The following is a 20,305-nucleotide window of genomic DNA, read 5'->3' on the forward strand; positions in this document are numbered from 1 at the left end:
AACAGAATTAAGACATACTTATGCACAAACATTTTTATTGTGCTATTTATACATACAGAAAAAAATTACAACAGTCCAGGTCAGTTTGAAGCTCATAAACCGATAATCTAAGTAAATCAGACATATACAGCAAAATAATTACAGTACACATCTCTGGAGAGAAAGAACTTAAATAAGAAAGATAAATATTTTCCCCTGATGATAATGACTATCTCTGCCAATGTAGTTCATTCTGAAATGCAGTACTGAGATTTGATTCAGAATTACAAATAATCAGGCAATAAAATAAATTAAAAAAAAATCACTCTACGAAAATAAAAACAAAAATATCAGTTCCAATTATAAAACAAACATACAAAGAAAAATAAGACAAATATTTCAATTTCATTATTTTATTTTGTCAAGTGGGATCAAATAGACAGTATTTACTTTAAAATGAATGCCATTGAAATACTGTGCAAACTCCCCTTTAGTTGAGAATGTAGTCAAATTGTTTGTTTCCATAAATTTAAGGGCATCTCAGGTCACCGTATGCACATTTTGGCACAATTACTTTGATCAGGTTTATTAAAAAATTCCATTAGATGACAAGTAACAGTAGAAGTTCAGAAGCGCATGTTTTGCTCTCTTTTTTGGTTTAATTTCTGCTAAAAGTCCTCCAAAATGTTCTTCAATAATTGTTTCTCAACTTTTGTTATTACAAATTAATCTGTCATTGCCTCTCCTCAATCAGGCGTGGCAAATAAACAAATTAAAAATAAATATACCTCATCTACATTTTAAAATTCATTTTAAAAAAAGTACATAACAAAACTATAAAACTGACTTTGTTCCCTCAATGGCACTGTAGTGCTAAATATTAAAACCATTGATGAGGAAAATTATTCATTTGGAATTAAAACTGAATTTTCTATTAACTAATACCTTTTCAATATTTCATGAATTGTCCACATTTTTACACACTCGCACACAAACACTATGAAGTAGACTGATATATTGATTGGCACTTCAAATCTTGCATCAGCTTCAAAACACCAATCAATTGGGGAAAAAAAGCCAAAACAACAAAGTAAATGTAGACTTAACAACAGATGTATTGTTTATGAGCAGAATTGCAGCATTGTAGTAAAAAATGTTTGCCCCAATTCCTATTTTGTGCTTGGGCTTCCATTAATGGTAGTAACATTTATGCAAAGCTGCTATTAGCAAGGCTGCGATATTAAAAGCAGGTTATATTGAAGCAGGCATATGGAAATGTTTCTTTTACTTCGTATAAGATGTCAATTTGGTCAAGCACTTCAAATGCACATGTAAGCTATATATGATATACAAAGCAAAATAAGTACAGACGACATGAAATCAGCTTACAAACACTGAGTTTGTGCTGTGTTTGCAATCAATTACATATACTGTGTGTTTTATACAGTATAAACTGTATACACATACTAATAAAAAAACAGTACAAGGTAGATTGGTAGTATGCCATTGTAAACACACCCATGAAGCAACTGTGATGTGCCCTTGTTATTCCACTCGTATCAGTTCAAGTATTAATGAAACATCCTCAAATTGTGATGGTCATGTGGGCATTTTAAGGAAAGCTAATGAGCAGTAAATCTCCAGTGTTTGGGGGTCCGTTGATGCTTTGACCTGTATTAAGCATGGGCTAATTTGTAGCATGTAGTATTGCAAGGATCGACAGCAAGAGGTGGCTAAGGTGTATGCTTATATAGGGCAGGGAAATGGGTCCACAATCATATGAGACTAAGTGCTTAAATGTTCCCTTCTCTAATATATGCAGATATATTCGCTCACATAGGTCTTGATGAAATTCAGTAGTCCATCCCCTCATCGCTTTCATACCAGTCTGAAGGAGCATCAGTCCCAAAGTAACGGTCCCCAAAATTACCTGCAAAACAATTGTAATTACGATATATTTGGGGGAGTCCATTTTTTCTATATTTTTGTTAATGGGACAATTGAGTGAGAAGTGAGAAACTGCTGAAACTCACACTCAGGCCCATCCAAGACACAGATGAGTTTGCTTCTTCATCAAAACAGAATTGGAGAAATGAAGCATTACATCACTTGCTGACAAATGGATGTTCTGCAGTGAATGGGTGCCGTCAGAATTAGAGTTCATAATCAACAAGTAATCCACATGGATCCAGTTCATCAATTTTAACTGCTTCCAGCAAAAGTACAAATCCTCTATTCTGCTTTCAGCCCAAAACAGTTTGAAATATGTTGGTGGATATTGATGTGAGACTTTTCGGAGATCATTTGTGGATTATTGTGATGTTTTTATCAGCTGTTTGGACTTTTGAAGGCATCTATTCAGTGCAGAGAATTCAGTGATGAGCAATGCAAAAATTTTCCAAATCAGTTCTGATAAAGAAACAAACTCATCTAAATCTTAGATGGTCTAAGGTCACAGGAATTTCATATTTTTGTGAACGATTTCTTTAACCTGCTCTTACCAATCCCTGGAATGATGTGAAACTCATCGTTGACATTTTTGTCCACGGCAGTGGTGATGATGCGCACTTTGGGAAAGGCGTAGGCCACTGAGTGGACACCCATCTCTGCCATGAGCAGAGAGAGCAGGAAGATCTTATCCTCCTGGACATCATGATCCTGGAACAGATGAGTTTGTGAATCACCCTGATTTAAACCTGACTGAGCACTGACTAATTTAGTTATCAAGTACAGGAAAAACATTGTACATAAGACAATCTATCTAATATATAATGTATATCACCGAGTTAGAGTGGTGTATGTAATGTAATGAAACATTTTTGGAATAAATGAATAATTTTGTATTTAATGTTAATGTAATATAATATAAAGAGTTTAAATTTAATAAACACCAGGAGGAACCATAAAGTGCAATAGATCTATATATTTCCAAGTAGCCATGTTGTTAACAGATAGAAGTACTGAACCAAGGCCAGACAGACACCCATATCCTAAGTGAACTTTGCTTCCAAAAAAGGGAGCAATTTGGTTAGGATTGTTGTTTTTTTCATATACAAGAGAGGTCAAAGATCATGTAGAAATGTGATTGTGTTTGGGTGTTTGTTGAAACAGATCAGATCAGGCTGACATCTATCACTCACATTAAAGATTCAGCATAGTGAGATGTTGACATTTAGTCTACACCTTTTAAAAGGATCCAAAATCTACTCCACAATGGCCAGGAAGTATAAATGTTTCTGTGCACAATTGGGAAATTTACTTCAAATTAAATAAATAGGATCTGTCTGCTGAGGTGCCTTACAAGCAAGACTCTGACAGCCATGAGAGCTGCCGCTCCTGTAGAGACAGTGCTGTCCATCAGGATAACGTAGTCCTCACTGATGTCCTTGGGCAAACGGAGGTAATGGAGCTGAGGAGGAAATTAGACCATAAGACATTCATAAACTAAGCAATGATTTATGTGACATTACTGTGCAGAAAACACTAAACTTCTAAAACAAAAACAGACATAAACAACCTTAATGTAAACAAGGACATCAAAGGAACTTTGAGATGAAAGAAATGCAAATGAAAACACTACAGCTGAGTATGAGTGAGATACATATATATATATATATGAGAGAGAGAGAGAGAGATTAATTATTAATAATTTTACTGATATAAAAATGTATCATTAAATATATATTTTTCGTACAGTTATTTGAATTTGTATAACAAATTATATAAATCACCAGAGTGCATATAAATAAATATAATGGTTTCTTTCTTACTAAACTTATTAAAATGACAAATTAAAAAGCAGGGTCCTTCAGGAAATTGTTTTGTGATGCAAACAATAGTGAAAAAAAAAAAAAATCAAATTTCTGTAAATTAATAAAACTCATGTCATTTTATAGTCGCCAGTGAAATGGTACAAAATACAAGAAATATATTTATTTTAACACCAAGTCATAAACCATGTTATTTTTGCTGAAAAACAAAACAACTATAAGCATACTACTAAAACATAATATTAAGAAAAACTGATCAATGATAAACATAACCAATTAATTAATGACAGAAATCCTGTCTGGCACCCCAGCATAAAAGAAAACAACCCAAAACAAAGAGAGTGTGAAAACATTACAAACTGCAAAAACGGAAAATATTAAAATAAAAGCTAAATAAAAAATTTGAATAGACTCTATAATAGTACATACAGCTGAACAACATACATAAAGTGAATATACAGCTAGAGGGAGCTGTATGCAATCCTCAAACAAATACCTGCAAACTGACATCCATCAGCACAGAGCTGTTGAGTTTATCATGTACATCATGACACATGTTATATGTCAGGTGAGAAGAGGCACAGATCCTAAATCTGGCCAAGCACAGCGGTGAAACGGACCGTGACCTGACAATTATGCAACGAGTAAATCATGCGTTCCGTCTCACCAAGGCTGAGAACACAAGGACACATGACAAAACGGACAACTTATGGATCAGGGCTTGTTTATAGATGTGTCTGTCAGTTGGATGGGTGAAGATGTGATACCTCGGGCTCTCCTGTGTCATGATTAGTCTGAATAAGGATCTTTCCGAGCCGAATGTCCTTACAAACAGCCATCAAGGCCTGTTCCATGGTCTCTCCTGCCCGTAGAATGGACACACCAGTAATCTATCAAACGAACAAACAAGAAGCACAGTTGTAAAGTCCTGCTGTACAGATAACTATGGAAATGTATATATATATATATATATATATATATATATATATATATATATATATATATATATATATATATATATATATCACTAATTAGACATTTTTTCTCACAATTTTGAATTTATATTTCACATTTCAAACTTTTTTTCTCAGAAAAAGGGGATACACATTTTTTTGTGAGACAAATGTTACCTATTTTGTGGCAGAAAGAAAAAATCTGAATTGTGAGATGTAAATAGGGCTGTGCCAAAAATCGAATGCGATTTTCATGCGCATCTCATCAGCAAAGATGCTCCTGTAATTAGAAGTATATCTCCAGCATGTGCGTTCAGATTAAGGTTGCCAGGTTTTCACAACAAATCCTGCCCGGTTGTTTCTTAAAACTAGTCCAAAACTAGCCCAATCGCGTTTCCGGGAGGTTCCCCGATAAAAATTGCTTCCCGGGGTTAAAATATAAATTTTTTGGAAGGGTTGCCCGGGTAAAATTCGCATTTTAGGGGCTAAATATCACGTTATTGGTATTGGGGTTGCTTCGAAACGCGGACATGAAAAACAACCACAGACTTGGCAACACTGGTTCAGGTGGAGCGGCAGTTACTACACAGAGCCGTAGTCTACCGACAACTAACACAAAATCGTTTTCAAAATCGACAAAGAATCGCCTGCGATTTTAACATCGATTTTGTGTAGATTGTCAGTGAATTACGGCTCGGTGTAGTAAATGCCACCAGTGTTGCCAAGTCTGTGGTTGTTTTTCATGTCCGCAGATCAAAGCGACCCCAATACAAATAATGTGATATTTAGCCCCTAAAATGCGAATTTTACCAAGGCAACCCTGCTAAAAAACGTATGTTTTAACCCCGGGAAGCAATTTTTATCGGGGAACCTCCCGGAAACGCGATTGGGTAGTTTTGGACTAGTTTTGAGAAGCAACTGTTGTGAAAACCTGGCAACCCTGATCTGTACACACGTGCTGGAGATATACTTCTAATAAAAGGAGCGTCCTTACCGATGAGATTTGCATGAAAATCGCATTCGATTTTTTGCACAGCCCTAGACGTAAACTTGGAATTTGTGAAAAAAATCTGAATTCTGCATTTGTAGAACTGCGCGAAAAAAGTCTGAATAGTATTTCCTTTTTTATTTTTTTATTTTTTTTGTGGTTAATACAGGCTCACGTAGAAAGACAACTCATTTGACATTATTCACAAAAGCATGAAACACATTTTAATCTTCCAATAAACAAACCCTTTTCCCACTCAGCCTCTTCCCTTCATATACGGTTCCTTGAGGAGTTTCAACAGACACCGGCTAAAAGAGAAGACCAAATAAGAATCAGTGATCAATTATTATTATTATTATTATTTTTTAAACTAAAATTACATAAAACAAGTGCTATAATCTTGAATGAAGACTTGCTTCACTTCACATCATAAAAATTTAATTTGTCCATGGGGGTGCTGCCTACACTCGTATGTATCACCAATGTATGACCAATAACCAGAGCTCATAATATCAAAAAAATGTTGAAAAAAATCATAGTTGGTCATTAATGGCGGTCCACTCACCTTCAGCGGCAGAAAGGACAGGGCGTGCTCTATGAGAAGCCTCATTAATCTCTTTGAATAGAAAATAAATTCATCTCGACTGGTTTCTTTATTCCTGAGGGCACAGGGGACACAGTCAATAATACACAACGGAGATGATGTGTGTTTTGGAACTGTGTATGATACTGTGTACAGAAACCACTTCTGAGAGTTTAGATACAGTCAGAAAATCCTTATTATATTTTAATTAAGTATATTTAAGTATAAAAAAATTGCATTTGTTTAAAGAACTTTACGGTAACTTTTAATCAGTTAAATGCATCATTGCTGAATAAAAGTATTATATACTTTTGAAAGACAGATCAAATCAATCAGTAAAATTTTACATAAAACTTTTAAAACACCAAGTGTGTGTTTGTGTGGTACTTAAGTATTCATAACAACAGTCATTACTCACGTCATCAGCATCAAATTATCCTTCAGAAATAAGTCTAATATGCTGATACTCCTTATTATCAAAGTTAAAAACAGCTGCTTAATATTTTGTTTGATCAGTTTAATGTGTCCTTGCTGAATAAATTTATTTCTTTATACGGTAGTGCTTGTTTTTTTTTTTCAGTTTTGAAGTGTTCATAACAGCAGTGAGGTCATACCTGATAATAGTGTGCATTCCTCGGACCTGTGGGGTGCTCTCCATGACACTCAGGGTCTTGGGTAAAGGTTGACCCTGATGGGCAGATGCCAGGGCTGATCTATATCCCACACAGACATCAAACGTAAACATTCCACAAGTTGCACACAAGCAAACAAAACCAAACTTTTTGTTAATGGAAAATAGACAAATATAACAATATTTGACTTTTTCCCAGTGTGAATATGGTTTGTAGAGCTGATGTGAGTTTGAAGTGTTATGGTAGCAGGTCAAGGTAAAGTCAAGGCCCTTTCACTTCAAGTCAGGATTTCCATTATCAATACATTTTCAAATAAAACAATTGCATAATTACTCAAAGACCAGTTTTACCCCAAAAACAAACCTCACTGACCAATAAGACATTGACTTGGGCTATGTGTTGACAACCTTTTAATATCATAGGTTTCTACATACAAGTGTGTGCATCATCAGACTTGGTGTGAACAGGCCTTTAAATTAGAAGTAGACAGAAAGTGAGGGTTTTGCAACCAAAGATTTGATGCATAGGAATTAGAGAAAAAAAACACACACGTAAAGGCAGGATTTTCATGATTCTTTTTCACATTGTAAAAAAAGTATTTCTGCATATCACAGAAGAAAGAAAAATATTTCTTTACTTCAGGCAAAAATACTTCAGGCAGAGTAAATGACAGTTCTAATTTTAGGTTAAACCATTTCTTTAAACAGTGAAATAATATGATATTAAATAAAACCAACAAGATGTTAATGGACAGCCATCACTGCTCTCTACAGTATACGACCTACATTACTGACTGATTTGAGACAGTTAATATGCGGCAGCTAAATTTCCTTCATTGTGGCTTCAGCTTTAGCAAACGTCAGCTCACAATCCCATACAGAAAGACACGGTGTCCTAACCAGTGTGACGCGACAAGAGCTTTGTCTCCACTAAACACAAAACCGCTCCTCAGCATTACATGACGAAAACCAATAAGATACGAACAGGGATTTTGGACCAATTGGATTTCTACCTATGCAAGGCCAAAAAAATTAAAACCAAGTAGTGGACAAAATGTCTTGTCACTTTTCAGAGGAAATGATGGTTAGGACACTGTGATGGATTTATAAACTCATTCTGAAAGTTAAACATACACAAGCTTAAACGTTTTTTCAAACAGTAATACTAGTAAAAAAAAAAATTCTAAAAGAGCAGAACAGGTTTTATCAAGTAAGGAAGGATTGCAGAGGATGGATCCAAGAAAACAAAATAAAAAAAAAAAAAAAAGAGGATGCAAGAATTTATCCTCACATATCCCAGCGGAGTTTCCTCTGAAGAAGGAATAAATGTTCATTGGGAGACATTGATGACGAGACAGAGAAAAGAGAGAGGGAGGGGGAGAAAAGAACACGACCTGATTAAAGTCTATACAGAACGGACGGACACATCACAGCCAGGATGAGCTCAGGTCTGGGTCGTATATCAGTGGTTTTCAGCTGAGGTGCTGTTGCCAGTCTAAAATGATAAAATGACAACAGATGTCTCAAATCAGAGACCCTAATATGCATTATCAGAGGATTTCACAGTATCTGAAGAGCAAAACCACTGAAATAGGCCCATGACTGTGTTGGCAACAGCTTCAAAATAACACAGTGGAGGTGGAGACAAAAGATACACAGTGAAGCTATGGTGGGGGGTTTTTTGGCTCGCAAAGCTTATTTATAAATATATTCTGTCTTCATATCAATTTCACGCAACTCATTCAAGTCATTAATACACTGTCCATTTAAATGTTTTGCTTTGTAGATAATTTTGGCCAAAATATTAACGTTGAAATTGAAAAAAGCACTACCGTTTAAATAATGCAAATTAAATGTGCGCGGGGCTCTGCATCCATTTATACTTGAGCCTTTACATTCAATGTGTTTAATATAGACCATAGTCAGAGATATGCTTTTTTTTTTTTTTTTTTTTTCTTTTGTCTCCATTTGCATCTCTGCAGGTTTGGGGAAAAGAAAGAAGAGAGAAAGCATAGCTTTAAAGAATGAAGGAAAAAGAGATGGAAGGAAATGAGGGGAAAAGCAGTCATACCTCACTGTGATTTCACGCTGGATGGTTAGAGCAATCGGTTGAGGGTTTAGCAAGTATTTCATTGCAAACACACATAGGAGGAGAGAAATAAAAAAAGAAAAGAAAAAAAGACAAACTCATGAAATGAGATATTCACTCAGAAAAGCCATTCCAAACAGTCAGCCCTCACCCTCTCCATGGTATGCTGGGAAAATAATTCATGCCACTGTCAGCTACTCTTACTCCCTATATTTAACCTGATATAATCACATTCTTGCAGTTTTACACAAGATACATTTCCTCTTTATCAGTGTCACTGTATAGCTGTAGAGTCATGGGGTTGTTCAGATACCACATATATAGGCACTAAATTTTACATTGTAATAAATTTTACATTGCTTTTGTCGCACCAGGTTATTTTTTTTTTTATATATAAACAGGGGGAGGTGATTCTTTAATAAAGAAATAAAAAGAAGTGTTTGAATTAGGGAAAATCTTTTGAATTAATAAATAAATAAATTGAATATATTATTAAAGTACCGTAATACAGTTATTATTTATATAATAATAATTTATGTAATATGTATGTGTGGTTACACTCACCATTTGATATTTTAAATAAGAAAATAATATAGATAGCTTTATACATTGGTCAGTAATTATCATTTCATTAATTTAATCAATTTCTTAAACCAAGTTCCAATGTAATGGCTGCTACCTAATCTGTCATGTTAGCAAGTTGATTTATATTTTTTCTCTTATGAAGCAAAATATTTTAATACCATCATATCCATCACACACAACACTGAAAACCCACGTCACACATTACACAAAACAAAATGTAAAAAGTGCTCCTAATTGAGGAAACATTGTAAAACTTTAAAAAAAATTTTTTTTTTACATTTGCAGTACTTTGAAAGTTTTTCAGTTAAAGTAGTCACTGTACCTAACACAGAATATCTTTCAAATCTGACCTCTATGATGAGAAACCCAATGCGGTCCTGTGTCTTTAAAGCATGATATCTTCTGCACAAAAGCACATGGTTCATTAGTTCTAAAGATCATTCCTCATTGTGACTGATCGAGTAAAAAACTGAAAATCATTTCCCACCTCAGGATAATTCATGACTTTATTCAGCCCGCCAGGCACAGAAAACGATTACATTTCAAAGAGGCACTAAACCCTTTTTGTGGAATACATCTGCAATGCATGCACATGAACGTCACTCAGACTTAGCCAACAGTCAAAAGGCTAGTCACTATTTTTTGGTATGAAAAGCCCACAGATGCAATCAATTCCCAAAGGAAATGTCATTATTTTTAATCTTATTTTATATTGTGCCAGAAATTATATTTGCAAATTAATTTTACAATTCTATAAAGGAAAAGACGGACTATAAAATTAATATATCAAGATTACAGGCCTTGCCTTTTCTTGTTTGAACCAATGCACATAATATTTCTAACAAAATTTTGTCAAATATAGAGTATGACCACCAGAGGGCATACTACACTTATACCATGGCATGGGCTTCATATGCACACGCATGCAACATCTGTGCGAGTATTAAGAGCATGTGGATCATCTAGCAGGGATACAACATGCATCTTGGCCATTCTCAGCACTTCATTATACACAGACCAACTAATCATTCTCACTCGGTCAAACAGATGAGAATGAGGAGACATTTTTATTACATTACCTTTTCCAGCTGACTGTGAACATGTTGAACAATCAGATCCAAGGCTACGAAGTTTTCTCCACCTGGAGAAACAACGGAAGGGGACTGTTATAATAAAGCATATAATAATCTGAAAATAGAGAGCTTTCAGAGTAACTGTTTACTGCTGAACCAGCATTAAGGGCTATTACAACTGTATAATGTCTCCGTTATATATACAGAACTTAAAAATAAAAAATAAAATAAAAAATAAAATCAAGATGAAATATTTTTATATAATCTATTAATTAAATTTCTTAATATAAACATTGCTTAACACCATAAAAGACAGACAGTCTGGTAAAATATACTTAATAGTCTGATATCTCACAAAATGTTTGGCACCATTTTCCAACTTCACATACCTCTTGGGACCACAATATCTGCAACTTGCACAGTGGGTTCGATGTACTGCTCAAACGCCGGCTTGACAAATTTGTTGTACTGTTTAATGACGCCTGCAATGTCACGCCCTCGATTCGTGATGTCCCTCTTTAAGCGCCTGACTAGCCGGATGTCTGAGTCTGTGTCTACAAACACCTTCATGTCTAGGAGCTGAAGGACACACAGAAACAGAAATACATACAACAAAACGTCAAACAAACTGACAACGTGTGATAGACAAACACAAAAAGTGTACATTAGAGCTGCAACAAACAACTCTTTTAATAATGACAATGCCAAATTGCAACCAAGTCACATTCAAATATGTGCAATCTGGTGCATTTTGAAGGGTTTAATATAAAGTTGCTTATTATAACTTGCGCACACATTTTTCTGCTGCAGTTCTTTTGTGGTTTCTGGAACTTTTTAAAACATCCATATTTATGGTTGTATTAAATAGTTTAAAAGTGACAGTAAAGACATTTATAATGTTACAAAAAAATTCAACTTAAAATAAATGCAGTTTTTTTCTTCCTTATATGAATCCAAAAAGCTAGGGGAAAAAATCTATCACTGTTTCCAATAAATAACGTTTCTTGAGTAGCAAATCAACATATCAGAATGACTTCTGTAGGATCACATGACACTGAAGACTAAAGTAATGACGCTGTAAAATTAAGATTTGCCATCATAGGAATAAGTTACATTTGTAAACATTAAAACAGAAAATTAATATTTTAAAATGCAATATTTCACAATTTTACTGTTTTATACTGCATTTATAGCCCCAAACTTTAGAAAAGTAGTGTAGTTCTTCATCTAGAATTTGCTGCTTAACTACAATATTTTTTGGCGGGAGAAAAACTTTAACAGAAGCATATACCATTGATTAATAACCCTCATTATTCTCCAGCCCAAAGTGATACTGTCTCTCCTCGACGGTTTGGTTCCTGTTACTGAGAACACGTATCAGAGCATTCAAAACGATAGGATAGTGAATGGATAGGACATTAAAAAAAAAGCTGCTCAGTAAAGAGGAAGTCAGGATCAATCAAAGCAATGTAGTGCAGCGTGACGCCAACTAGCCAAGATGTACCGCTGGTGCTGACACTGACGCTGAAAATGGATATCATTCAGTGAGCCCACATGATATGGCTAAGGCATTACATTTCAGGGTAACCATAAACAATCCAACACCCTTAAACAGCAGTGCCAGCAGCCCTGCCAATACGAGGCATAACTTATAAGACTTTGTGTGCAGCCGTGCAAGAAACACACATGAATGGGGTGAAAGGTCAAGTGTATATCAACTTTTAAAGGACAGGAATACATTGCTCACTCTTCCTGAAATTAAAACGGAGGTGAGCTGTCACTGTATTCACAAAGACCTGCAATGAGAGTGTGAAACTGAAAACCATCATCCATTCATTAGCCGAATCTACCGTTTTAGTTTCATTCGTTCTGCGGCACAACTGTTGCGCGCTACTTGTAAATCACATCAGGATGAACTGCTTTGCCAATGTGTACACAATAACCCCCATTTTAATTTGTATAGATTTCCAGACACCTCGCGCAGGGAAGAATCGAAACTCGGCAATGGGAACCGTCAACGCAGGCGTAGATAAACACCGCCTATTCACTTCCTGTGACTGCTCTTCACCTTCATCATTAGAGAGAGAGAAGAATCAGTCATCTTCATTGTGTGAGGAAAACAACAGGGCGCAGGAGGAAAAGAACACAGGGAGAAGCCGTTTCGATAGGACCAGGCTTTAAGAACAAGATTTTACATATCTATTCTTCATCCAGAGATTGATTTTCTTATCTTAAATGATAGAAGAGACAACTAGAACTCATTATCTAGCTAAATATTAACTAGTATTCATGTATATGAGCGAGACAGAGATGCTATAGTAGAGGTCGGATTTTGGGGAATGAGATCCATTACCAAGCAGCAGAGACAAACCAGGCTATGAGAAATTTCCAGGATCATTTCCCTGAATATTCAAAAGAAAAAAATAAGAACTTACAATTTAAACATGATAATGAAGACTTCTTTTAAAATATTTTTGCATTACAATTTTAGAATATATATAGAAAGAAATGGGGTTAATAAAGAAAATAATACTTTCATTCAAGAAATTTTTAACGAATCAATCTCATGATGGAAATACAGTAATAAAAACATCACAATCAGACAATTTTGAAATCAGCATAAAGAGAACATCAAAAACCATCATGCATACTTCACTTTTTTTTTTTTTATTCCCTATTTTTTGTAAGGTTTGCCATAATAATAGACTACTGAGACCTGTTTTTTTTTTTTTACACTTTTCTTTAATCTAGACACAGAAGAACACAGCCATCTGGATTTCAGCAATGCATTATTTTATTTTACTTCCTGTCATTACAAATCTATCTTTCTTTTCATTTGACCTTATCTTTTACACCTCCATTTATCCCTCTCTGCTTTATGACTCCCATGATGCTCTTCTATATCTCAGGCTATGAAGCTTTCCATTATTCTTCCTCTCTTTCTCTTTTACTGAAAGCCCTTTGTGATATTATAAACCCCGGTTAAAGGTGATAGCGGAGAATTATATAATGTCCAGTGTGACAAGTTTAATATGTGAGGCTTACCTTTAAAAGCTCCTTGTTGGCAAAAGCCAAGATTCCCTCAAATATCACAACGTTGGCCCCATAGACAGTTTTCTGAAGAGAGGAACACAAACCAGGAAAAAGAAAAACAATGTGATGTTACAATCTAATCTAAAATTAAATAATTAATTATCAGAAAAGTTAAAATGCATTAATGAAATAGTCAATTAATTATAGCATAAAGAATTCATTTCTGTAAAAAGATTACACAAAAATAAATGTACACAAAGTGCCCAAATGCCTTATACTATTTTCCACTTTAAATATGGTGTTAATAAACGGAGGCAGTGTAGGGGAAGAGACTGTGGAAGTGTGTGGTGATGAATTTCCTCCATGCTCCCCTGCTTCAGAATGAAGGGAACCCTGATGGTGTCATGATCCCATTAAGACAGATGCACTTCCTGTCAATGGCCATTCATTCGGTATTGATCAGCAGCACGAGTGTCCTGCATACGCCTCAGAGCCTGAGATCTCCCTTTATCGCTCATTAGCATTACAATCCATTTAAATACAGAGGAAGATCTTCGCCACCTTAATTTTTAGGAAGATAATAAAAGCAGTGCAGCTCCTAAAGAATCATAAATACCAAGTCTAAAGTAACTGTAGTTACTGCTACTGCTTTACTTCAGGAATGAAATTATAAAGAATAAAAACGGCCATAAACATTGTTCTCAGTTAACAATGCAAGAGTGTAATCTGACAGCTTTGTTTAAGAAATGTACACATAATACAAAGTATTTTTTTTTATTAAAATGTTAGAAAAAAAATAACAAAAATGTTTTAGATTTGCTTTGTAAGAGTGTTGGGTTTTGGAGTTAAATTATAGAGGGAAGTCGTAATTCGGAAGGCCTAATGGTTAGAGGGTTGGACTCCCTATCAAAGGGTTATGAGTTCTAGTCTCGGGCCAGACGGAATTGTGGGTGGGGGTAGTGCATGAACAGCTATCTCTCCACCTTCAATACCACGACTTAGGTGCCCTTGAGCAAGGCATCGAACCCCCAACTGCTCCCCGGGCGCCGCAGCATAAATGGCTGCCCACTGCTCTGGGTGTGTGCTCACAGTGTGTGTGTGTCTGTTCACTGCTCTGTGTGTGTGCATTTCGGATGGGTTAAATGCAGAGCACAAATTCTGAGTATGGGTCACCATACTTGGCTGAATGTCACTTTCACATAGAATGTCTATAAAGAGATAACTATATAAGAATCAGATTAAGAAAGTAAATCTAACATTAATTTACAGTAAAAAAGGTTAAATGTTCTCAATTTCTCAATTATATTAAATTTAACAAACCGTAATTACATTGCTGCATCACATTTAAAGCTAAAGTAGGGCACATTTTATTGTACAGTTGCCTTGTTACAGTGTAAAGTAATGAGTAATTTTAATTAACAACATGAACTTAGCATAGGGTTAGGGTTAGTTGCATGTACTGTAATTATGAAGTGAAGTGACATTCAGCCAAGTATGGTGACCCATACTCAGAATTTGTGCTCTGCATTTAACCCATCCGAAATGCACACACACAGAGCAGTGAACACACACACACACACTGAGTCAAATTTCTGACTCGGTGTGCAATGACATTTACTGTTAAGTATTTTTATATGCTAAAAACAAACAACCGTAAGTAAACTTTTTTTTAGGTTTATTTTCCCTGAGACTCAATACTTAGAGCATCCAAACTATTTTTGCAGTTTTGCTTGGCAAAGCTAGGGATGCAGAAACTACATAGCTTTATTCTGGAGGAGAAAACAAGGTAGTAAGCCATCTATACAAGCTCATGCATACTAACCAGACAATCACACACATGCTTACCCACTCCTTGCGACGACTGTGACTGGTGAAGTCGTACACTGGCACTTTAATGCTTTTGCCCTTTTTCAGTTTTCTCAACACAGTTACCAGCAGTTCAAAATCAAAGGCATCGGGATGATCAAAGTTGTACTCGTTTCTTGCCGCCAACTCCTGCTCCTCTTTACTCAAAACCTGCAAAACAGGAAGAAAATAAGATTACAGTGAAGATTACACTTTTTCAGTAGTGAAATGCTTTTCCAGAAATGTTAAGGTTGGCATTAACAAAAAAGGGAACTTTTCAATAAAAGTCCCCTGTAGACTTTCCGCCATGGAGAGAAACAGACTGACTGATTGAACCACTTAATTAGACCACTAATAAGCTGGAGGATATGAAATTATATCAAATAAGGATTAATGAGTAGATCCTACAGGGTTTCAGCTCATCCAACAGGGGCAAGAGCAATTGATATTAATGCTTCAATAGTTTCAACACATGAAGAAGTTTCATTTGAAGTACTTTAATGGTACAGTGGTCTGCAAATACAACTAGGAGTACTGGAGCAATAATACCACCGATGAAACAAGTTCAAAGCAGATGTATTCAGGCTGGGTCTTCTTTAACTCAGTTGTGAAGTACCTTGTAGAAAGAGTCCATAGAGAGCAGGACAACCCAAGGAACATCGAGAGCCTCTATGATCTTATTGGCCACGGTGGTTTTCCCAGAGGCACTTCCTCCACACAGACCTGCAGGACACAACAGAAGCTGCAGCTTGTTCAAATGCACAAAAAGTCAATATTTGCAAACTTCTATTTTCACAACAAACATAATTTAGCTGCTATGTTAAAATAACATTTGAAAGTTTAAGAAATGTACACATAAGACAAAGTATTTTTTTTTATTAAAATGTAAGAAAAAAATAACAAAAAGGTTTTAGATTTGATTTACATTGTGATTTACCATATTACTTCAGAACCACTGAATAATATGATAATATAATATGATGTAATAAATTACCAGAATCTGTTCAATCAAAATATACCCACAAAAAGCATTGGATCAATGCATTAATTATGACAGACATACAGATATAATTAACAAACTTGAATTTAGTTATGAATTTTATCAAGGTAACGTTTTCATTAAAAAGTGACTGTTAAGTAAATCCCCAAAAATGTATGGAAAAAAGAGCCACTCACTCAAAATATTATAATAGAATATTCTACTATAATAAATAAAGATCATATATAAGGTTAAAAAATAATTTTTAATCTTAAACATAATAGGGGAAGGGGATAGCTCCAAAAATAAAAAGTCTACTCAGAAAAAAATAAACTGATTATACAACTCGTCTGACTGTAAAGTCAGTCATGCGAGACATTATGCTGACCACTACATTTTCAGATAATAAAGTGTGAGGTATCACATAGGTTTCCAGAATAAAAGTCTATTATTAAGAAAACACCATATAAAATAAGATACGCCACCAGTGGGAACAACAAAAGGCTTCTTGTTGTTATATGGACTACAGTCACTTAAAGCTGCTTCAATGTTGTTACGTCCTCTATCGCCTCTCTGTTCATCTGACCTTTGTTAAAGGAAGATCATTCCACTTGGGTGGATTTATTAGTTTCTCTCTAAAAGAGCAAGCAGGGACGACAGCCACACCACACTTTTTTTTTTTTTTACAGGAATAATTGACTGGAGCACATCCAAGTGTGAAATTGTAACCCATAGGACAGGCTCTGTGTGAGTAATGGATTGCATACTAATGACCTCAGAGCTCAGTCCTGACAGAACTCATCTTCTCACACACGACAAAAGAGTAAGGCATTCGATACTAAAAGTTTCACAAAATATTTCAACCTTTGTTTTAAGATATATAAACTACTGTTCAAAGTTTGGGATCACTATGATTTTTTTTTCCAAGAAATGTATACTTTTCTTTTGCATAATTTGTGATCAAACAGAAGTAATATGCATACATGTTGTACCTATTACAAAAGCTTCTTTAAAGGTGGTCCCAGTAACATTGTACCAGGGTGGACGTCCTGCGGTGTAGATTGTCCTCTTATTCGTCCTCAGAAGTGGAGGCTCTGTTTTGCTTTGGCTGGTGGTCCGTTTTCGTGGGGACAGCGAAGGGGTCAGGGGACATCTTTGTTTCATAAGGCCATCGAGAGAATCCTCGCCACTACCACAAAAAAATAAATAAATGCAGGTTGAACACAATAGAATTTGCTTAAAGAGCCACTGCCATTTAGGAAACATAATGTGCAAACATTTGTTCATGTCACACAAGCTCAATTAACATTCATCAATAACTGATCAGTTATCAATTAACATAGCGAAATGTAAGTTTGAGTGTCCATAGTGCCATCAGACATGCCTTTGAAATCATGAATGGCCCCATCTGACCCGAGCACAGTCATTACACACTGTTTCATAGAGAGCTTGAGGGAATCTGGGTCTTTATGATGCCCTCAGAAAGAGCTGCTCACATGATGCTTTCTGTTAGTGTGGTAGAGGGACTAAGACCTTTCTTTTTTATCCTGTCCAGGAAACCACTCATCTGCTCAGTCAAACCTGGAGCCTCATTTGAGTAAGGCTCTCATCACGTGGACACTGGACACTCACTGAGGCTAATGTATCATCAATGTAAAGTACAGTCCATTACACAATGACAGTGCTGAAAAGGTCAGGATGTTTGCTTTGACTTACAGACCAGGCTTACATGGATTAAGCATAGTTCACATGAAATAATATTGTTGGTGATGTGATGTGTTGTATAAAAGCTGATTTTTTTTTCAGCAGCCATTACTCAAGTCTTCAGAGTCACATGATCATTTTAATAATGCTGATTTAGTGCTCAATACAATATGTAAGGTTAAAAAAAAAATCATAATATTTTAAGATTTAATACATACACACGATATTGCCTAAAGTATTGGAAGACCCCCTTCTAATGAACAGGATTGACTCCTTTAGTAATTTCCAGGAGTGCAAATCTTAATGTTTAAGCATATAATGATATTCTAAGGAATTGTGCACTTCTAATTTTATAGCAACAGTTTGGACAGGCAAGGTTAAAAAAAAAGAGACGATTGATTTTAATTTAAATGAACTGTTTTAAATGCAGATCTTGAGCCAAAAACTTGCCACCAAACACCAATGACTTGTACATATGGGTACAGTCACATCAGACATTTCCAAAACTGTTGCTACAGAAATGGAAATACAATTTTTAAATACATTAATTATGTTTTCATCTTTATTGCCACAGTTTTGGAAGTAACTTTTTCTGTTCTACAGAAGGGGGCATCCCAATACTTTTGTCCATTTACTCTATGTACAAATCATTGGTGCTTGGTGATGAGTTTTTGGCTCAAGGTTTGCATTTAAAGTCACACCAGAGGTGTTCAGCTGGGTTTAGGACTTGGCTTTATGCACACCAGTCAAGTTCTTTCACACTGACTGAATCAATTATTTATTTTTGGACCTTGTCTTACACAGAGGCATTGTCATGTTAGAATAGAAAAAGGTCCTTTCAAAACTGTTGCTATAAAATTAGAAGCACACAATCCACTAGAATATCATTATATGCTTTAACATTAAGAATAAATTACTAAAGTAGTCAAACCTGTTAATTAGAAGGGGCTGTCCCAATACATTTGGCAATATATTATATACATTTAAATATATTCCATATAAAGACTCTAACAAGAACAATTATTAACAACAGTGCACCTATGATAACAAAGCACCAAATCAGCATATTAGAATAATTTCTGAAAATCATGACACTGAAATCTGGAGTAAATGGCTACTGAAAAGTCAGCCTTGCCATCAAAGGACAAAATTAAATTTCACAATATTACTGTTTTACTGTATCTTGGTAAACATAAGAAATCATGAACATAAACAAAATCTTAATTATTCCAAACTTTGGACCTGTAACTTAGTGTATACGATATTTATCTGTCACCACACACTTAAACCTTATGCTTAATTAATCTTAATTTAAACACAACACAGAGCTCAGCAATGTTTTTTGCTTTTTGACAAAAAAAAGTGAACAATATGAATGAACTATAAAAATTCAAAAAATGTATTACTGTCGTAAATATATCTGATCTGGAAACTGCTTTTAATGTAACTGCAATCCAGTCCCTCTTCATGTCTTCTCCATTGTTTCGAGCTGCAGAGATGCCACGCCAGCAGCTCCAGAAACACAAGTGCTTCTGTTCTGCTCATTCTCTATATGCTCTAGACTAGAGATCTTAACCAGTCTAAAAATACCAGGAGTAACGTTAGCAGACAAACTGTTTAAACACTATCGTCGATTGCTGAACTGTAGGCACTGATCAACACAACACTGCCCTTTATTTATCAACCGGGTCACACCAGAACACTAACAGAGATCGGGAGGAACTTGATCTACTCACCTGTCAGATCTAAACATCGATTGATCATCCTCCTCTCCTTCTTTCTGTTGCACCTGAACATCACTTTGGCTCATTGTCATCGCCATGTTTGTGTGCAGCTAACGCGCGAAAACGCGTGTCCGGAAGTGCGTTTGCGTCATACTTGAGATCATGGTGGCGCCTGGCGCATAGTAAAAACGAATGATCTTTGCTTTATAAATATATATATATACACATACTGACTGACTGCAAGCTTGTTATATATACAGTATATATAAGTTACATATACATGCTCACTGCAAGCTGCTTGTTATATATGTATATATATATATATATATATATATATATATATATATATATATATATATATATGTATGT

At 35.3% G+C, this 20,305-nt stretch overlaps 1 protein-coding gene across 2 annotated transcripts; it reads right to left on the bottom strand.

Annotated features, from left to right (window-relative positions):
• Window positions 1-18: 18 nt before the first annotated feature.
• Window positions 19-20,098, bottom strand: si:ch211-243j20.2 (uridine-cytidine kinase-like 1). 2 transcript variants are annotated; one of them, XM_052587044.1, is made up of 15 exons: window positions 19,949-20,098; window positions 17,501-17,697; window positions 16,146-16,252; window positions 15,530-15,700; window positions 13,697-13,768; window positions 11,041-11,230; window positions 10,658-10,719; window positions 8,196-8,215; window positions 6,888-6,986; window positions 6,256-6,349; window positions 5,936-5,998; window positions 4,517-4,639; window positions 3,281-3,388; window positions 2,481-2,637; window positions 19-1,909 (listed from the first exon to the last, which is right to left on the bottom strand). In XM_052587044.1, exons 1-15 carry the CDS (start codon window positions 20,032-20,034, stop codon window positions 1,833-1,835), a joined length of 1,626 nt encoding a protein of 541 aa, XP_052443004.1. In that variant the 5' UTR covers window positions 20,035-20,098; the 3' UTR covers window positions 19-1,832. The 2 variants fall into 2 exon arrangements, with proteins under 2 accessions (XP_052443004.1, XP_052443005.1); XM_052587045.1 differs by lacking the exon at window positions 8,196-8,215 and adding an exon at window positions 8,976-8,992.
• Window positions 20,099-20,305: the final 207 nt, after the last annotated feature.

Source organism: Carassius gibelio, chromosome B20 (assembly GCF_023724105.1).
Source record: "Carassius gibelio isolate Cgi1373 ecotype wild population from Czech Republic chromosome B20, carGib1.2-hapl.c, whole genome shotgun sequence".
NCBI lineage: Eukaryota > Metazoa > Chordata > Actinopteri > Cypriniformes > Cyprinidae > Carassius > Carassius gibelio.

Excerpts from the sequence above, each read along its gene's own strand:
- si:ch211-243j20.2 (XM_052587044.1), bottom strand. The coding sequence starts at position 20,034 with ATGGCGATGACAATGAGCCAAAGTGATGTTCAGGTGCAACAGAAAGAA. Across the intron at positions 15,701-16,145 it reads CTATGGACTCTTTCTACAAG|GTTTTGAGTAAAGAGGAGCA; the intron begins GTACTTCACAAC and ends CCTGTTTTGCAG. Across the intron at positions 8,216-10,657 it reads TTCACAGTCAGCTGGAAAAG|AGGAAACTCCGCTGGGATAT; the intron begins GTAATGTAATAA and ends TTCCTTCTTCAG.